At 38.0% G+C, this 5,310-nt stretch overlaps 2 protein-coding genes across 2 annotated transcripts in view; both read right to left on the bottom strand.

Annotated features, from left to right (window-relative positions):
• LOC138046513 (uncharacterized) overlaps positions 1 to 5,310 on the bottom strand; it is a 157,673-nt gene that overhangs the window by 143,887 nt on the left and 8,476 nt on the right. The gene's annotated exons all lie outside the window — the stretch shown is intronic.
• LOC138045914 (peptidyl-prolyl cis-trans isomerase-like 3) lies at positions 225 to 4,091 on the bottom strand. Its single transcript, XM_068892551.1, has 7 exons — positions 3,964 to 4,091; positions 3,782 to 3,865; positions 2,340 to 2,392; positions 1,266 to 1,306; positions 951 to 1,018; positions 725 to 843; positions 225 to 630 (listed from the first exon to the last, which is right to left on the bottom strand). Exons 1-7 carry the CDS (start codon positions 3,964 to 3,966, stop codon positions 495 to 497), a joined length of 504 nt encoding a protein of 167 aa, XP_068748652.1. The 5' UTR covers positions 3,967 to 4,091; the 3' UTR covers positions 225 to 494.

Genomic DNA, 5,310 nt, shown 5'->3' with positions numbered 1-5,310 from the left:
GTTTCCTGGAAAAAGCTCATTTGCAGCTGTACAATTGTAAAAGCGATATAATATCCCTTGTTCGTAGAAGAGATTGTGATGAAGAACCTGATTGATTCTTTTTAATTTGTTTAGTTTGTTCTGCTCTTAGGTGATGAAAATTGGTTTAAGGTGTTTACCTCCGTAATTTTATCTTTGTCCTAAAAGAATCACACATTGCAAATACATTAACTCAGAGACAAAACAATAACTATTGACAAACGTTTATATACATAGTGCTCCGGTTGTTTTACATATTAACATAATACCACAGGAAAAGGAAAATAAATTATGCCCAGTGACTTTGCTCTTGTGATCTGTTTCACTACCAAGCCTGCAGTATTCTCATGTGATCTTGGGAGAGGCAACTTTTTGACTTGAGTGATTTGAAATGACAAAAAGAATTAGCCAGCTTCTGTGAGAAGGTATACGAGCCCTTCTTTTAACTATATGCATCTCTTCTTGTCTTGCAAAGTTCAGCCACTTTTATCTGCGATAGGATTGGCATGTATTGTTACATTTTTTATCTGCACATCAGTAAGAGGTCTATAGGATTTCTCATTTACTGGTAGCTTCTCTAAATCATCAAGTGTTTCCAAGCCATCAATAACCCTACAGAAAACAGAAAGAGATGTGTTGAAAAAGGAAAAGATTTTTAGTTTTTAGTTTTAGAGATTTTTTATTGTATCCGCGACAACAAACATACTTTCCAAAGACAGTGTACTTCATATCGAGATGTGGTTGTTTGCCATAACAGATGAAAAACTGTGATCCATTTGTGTCTTGCCCACTATTTGCCATAGACACTGTTCCTCTGGCATTGTGCTATCAATATTAAAAAAGAGAAAAAAAAGAAGTTTACTCCTTTACATAAATTTGCAAGGTCCCTCACAGCAACAAGCACCCTGACTAAAAGACGAATTCAAACTTACCCTGAGAGAAGGACTTAGCTCATCAGGAAACCTCTTGCCCCAAATGCTTTTTCCACCTTTGCCAGTTCCTGCAGGAAGCAACAGAGTGAAAGCATTACATGTACGTACAATAAGTACATTTTTCTTACAGAGGGTAATGTTACAAGTGGACACACTTTCTTCCAGTACTAAGCAAAACTATTAATTAAAAACATGGACCAGCAAAGATGCGAACATCTTACCCGTACTTTATGCAATTCACATAACCTTCTGCATACTTCATTTGTTTCAATGGTATGAATAAAATTAATGAACAAAGTATGCATCATAACAGACCTGTAGGGTCACCTGTTTGAACCATAAAGCCCTTTATATTTCTGAAGAAAAAATGAAAAATAATATTAAATGCTCACAGAAATTATGGCAATGGTGGAGTAGTCTTTTGCCAACAGATCACTTATTTTAATTATTAATTTATGAGGAGTTCTAAATCATATACATCTCGTAGAAATATGACCTTGTTTGTGCAGTGTTCACAATGTTGATTTGCCGAGAACGTATGATGGCTGTACTGTGATGATTGTTTCCCTCAAAACTTTTCTTCAAAAGATTTTGTAAATGAGGCACAAAGTAAAGAATTTTGGGGGGCTCCTAACCTTTCAGACCTTGTGAGAGAGCAAAACGTTTTGTTTTTTTGTTTGCTGAAGTTCAAGGAACAGCAGCAAACTGTTCACGTAATGCAATACGAGTTGTTATAGAATTAATTACCTAGTTTGTTTCAGGTTTCTATGATAGTAATCACTTCAGTACATGTAAAACGGTGGGTCATTTTAGGTTGACCATTCATGTTAGTCCAAAAATTTTTATCACAACATCGTTGTTTGAACCTTTGCTTTATTTGTATGCAGGGAATAGAGGAAACGGTGCCATTGCCACTGCAAACTAACATTGTGGACACAATAGAAAACAGAGAGAAAAGAACTCCTCTGTTACTGATGACCAGTTATTCTGAATTACCGGGTACTCTTTCATGACATAAAAGCATGTGTAATGTAAGGGTGATTTTATCTTAATTATGCAGTTCAAAATATGATGGTTAATACTTGTGAACATTTATATATAGTGGTTTCTCTGGAAAGTGTGATAGAATGATGATGACTTCTGGAAAGTGTGATAGAATGATGATGACTTCTGTCACTTAACAAGGGGGTGATGTGATCCAACTTGGTAAAAACCCAATGACAAAACAGATGAACATCATTGACATGTAGGTGCAACAAAGTCACTTGAATAAGATAATTGAGTGCATTTACTTGAGGAAAAAGCTACAAAAATATTAATGCAGCTTCAAATACTGAAAAGAAATAATTGGCTATTATCCTACCATTTCAAAAAAGTTGTGACACTCACCTGTGGAAAACACAATTGTCATAGTAATTACTGGCACAAAGAGCTAAAAAGTTCTACAAGAGATGAAAAGTAAAAGGCCTAGATTAAAGTGTACATTATTTAAATGTAAATTCCTACTATAGAGCTACTTTCTCATGTGATCACCAGCCATATTTTCAACCAAAATAAAAGAAAAGATATCCATAAGAATAGAGTATAATTACCACAAGTTTTTTCCTTAGGATTACAAACGTGACTGCTGGGTACATCATGTGAGACTTTCACAATCAATAATATTTAGAATTAATAATATTTAGTGAAATTGTGGAAATACTGGGCAGAGCCGGGGAGGAGAGCGTGACTTCCCATCCTGTGATTACCTTATTTGGCTCTTTTGTTCAGTCCTGCCATGTGAACCATCTCAGTTTGACATTTTCAAAGCTCAGCTTGTTATGTTATCTGTTCAGCAATTTAATCCCTCCCTCCCCCCCCCCCCCCCCCACCCATGCTTTCTGGTTCTTTTGTAATTTTTCCCTACGAGCTTATTGTAACCTACTTTTATTATTAATCGTTCTCTTAGATTGCTGCTTGTGGCCCCCCTTCAACCTTGTGCAGAAGTCCCATTAGAGAGGGGGTATATTTTTACTTTGGTGGACTGGGTTAACTTGGCCGCAGACATTATGCCAGCAACTATGCCCGCCTTGCACCCCCTCGGCTAGGCACTGAGGCCCCTGATCCGGGGGGTCCATACGGGCATTGGTACTATCTGCACCTGCAGTTGTGTCTATTGTCTTTTACTGTGCACCAAACCATAATTGAAGGATAAAGTTTATAATTCCTACATAGATAATGAATACCCCCCATCAGTAGAGTCCTTTTAGTGCATATCTAGGTTACTGGCTCCCAGAGACATTTAGTCCTATGATACCCCAACAGAACTCCCTACGTTTTTGACATTCAGGACTACGGCACTGACTAGTGTCTCTTGTCAGGGTAAAGTAGACCAGATCAAGATCTAAAGACCGAGAACTGATCAATATTAGGAAGATTAATTAAGCACGCTACATTTTTGAGACATGGATGGCAACCGGAAGTGCACATTTCGCATGCCTGGACAGCAGTGTCTCCCAGATCTTTAAGCTAATCGTCTCTAATGGAGAAAAGACACTATAAATTTGGTTGTGTGAAGACAAATTAAACGGGAAAAGAGCCCACTTATGGATGCCATCCACATCTCAATAGGGGCAAGGTCTTTTTGTTCTGGAGGAATTTGTTTTAGTCTTCGTTCTTCATTTTCCAGGTCTTTGTTTGTTTTTCAACAAATCCCGCTGGCATAAAGCCATTTGTCGTATTAAACTTACTATATCCTTCCAAGACGAAAATCTGGCATGCATTAAAGGAAATCACCCCCCCCCCTGCAAAATTTGGCCTTCTTCATGTCGCAGGTAGTTTGGTTTACATGCAGTGCAATACCTCGGAAGCCTTGGTGTATCTTCACAGAAGAGTTCGATTTTCAAGTCTCCTAAATCAGTGTGCAAGGTGACGGACTGAAAGTGCAAAATCAAGATTTTCAACCGGTTTAATTGTTTTTTCCCGTCTTTGTTTAGCTTTACTATCGTATTGACTGACAGAAAGCGCAATTTACCATCTTTTCGGAGTCTATTGCTTCGCGAGAGATAATGATTATCGTAAACTTTAAGAAGAGAAACTTTGAAAAGGTTCACATTCGTTCGCGTCCGTCGGCCATTTTTTTTCATAATAGCCTCGCTTTCGCCAAGCGACGTTGGTAAACTTCACGCCGTCTTACTTGACCAGTTATTTACACCACTTGTCTTGGTTGATGTGATACATTTGTCGTCAACCAACTGGAAAAAAAATGCCGCGAAAAAAACCTTTCAGTAACAAACAAAAAAAGAAACAATTGCAGGACAAACGGGATAAGAAACGCCAATTTGGCCTTGGTATGTTTTGAGGGTAGCCGCTAATAAACAAGCCATTTGCTCGACAGCTGTCAAATTTTCTTTTGAAAATTTACTTTGTCATACAGAGGAGGCAAACAAGTCCTCAAACGATGGCAATTCCGCAGATACAGAAGGAGAAGGAGAATCAGAGATTGGTGAAATAAAATCGCCAGACATCGACAAGACTGTCAAATTTCACAATCAACCTGTTCGTTTACTTGACGGACACAGGAAACATGATCCGAACAGGTAACGTACATAGTCTTGAATATTCCTCCTTGCAAATAATCCCCTGAGGCATTTTCCCTAGATGAGTTGTATTATACATTTTTAATAACTTCATCGCATACACATATAAATAAGCTTTATTGATTCTTCAATTTGAAAGCCAATACACAAAACGCCATAATATTCTTGTAGAAGAGCAGTTAGGGCTTGACCAGTGCGTGGTAACTGCCCACAATCTAGAACATGCTGTGAAGACATCCTGGTTTTTCTTCATCAGATAACTACTGATGTGAGGTTTATGAGCGAGTGAAATGCACTAATTTCGTTCTTTGTCTTTCCGAATTTTCATCGAAAAATCGTGCGAAAATTCGAGCGAAAATTCGATGTGTTTCGAGCGATAATTCGCTTTAACAATAGGGGAAATTTCGTTTGGTTTTCAACACCTCATTCGCCATTAAGTACGCGAAATTTTGCTAAGCACAGAGCCAAAGTTCGACACCGTATCAAGCTGTATTTAGTTGCATGTATCGATCACCGATTAGAAGGGAATTATAACACACTACAAACACAAGGTTTCTTTCATCTTGTGCATGTAAAATTCGCTAATTTTGCACGCTTAAATTCAGCTTTAGAGCAACTTACATGCTACACACGATCGAGCTCTGAGTTCGTTTTGGGAACAAAGACAGAACACTCTAGCAAAACACTTTGCCTGCAAATACTTGAAATTTCGTTTTGAACAGAGCTGGAATTCGACAACATGTCGAGCGAAGTTCATCACATACATGTAATGCTTTCAAGCG

This window comes from Montipora capricornis, chromosome 4, assembly GCF_036669925.1.
Source record: "Montipora capricornis isolate CH-2021 chromosome 4, ASM3666992v2, whole genome shotgun sequence".
Lineage (NCBI taxonomy): Eukaryota > Metazoa > Cnidaria > Anthozoa > Scleractinia > Acroporidae > Montipora > Montipora capricornis.
This window is presented reverse-complemented; position numbering and strand designations above follow the sequence as displayed.

What these genes read in the sequence shown, in the direction of transcription:
- LOC138045914 (XM_068892551.1), bottom strand. An exon ending in GGCTTCCGAGGTATTGCACT is followed by an intron (nt 2,393 to 3,781) that starts GCATGTAAACCA and finishes CATCTCTTGTAG; the next exon opens with AACTTTTTAGCTCTTTGTGC. An exon ending in AGCTAAGTCCTTCTCTCAGG is followed by an intron (nt 844 to 950) that starts GTAAGTTTGAAT and finishes TAATATTGATAG; the next exon opens with CACAATGCCAGAGGAACAGT.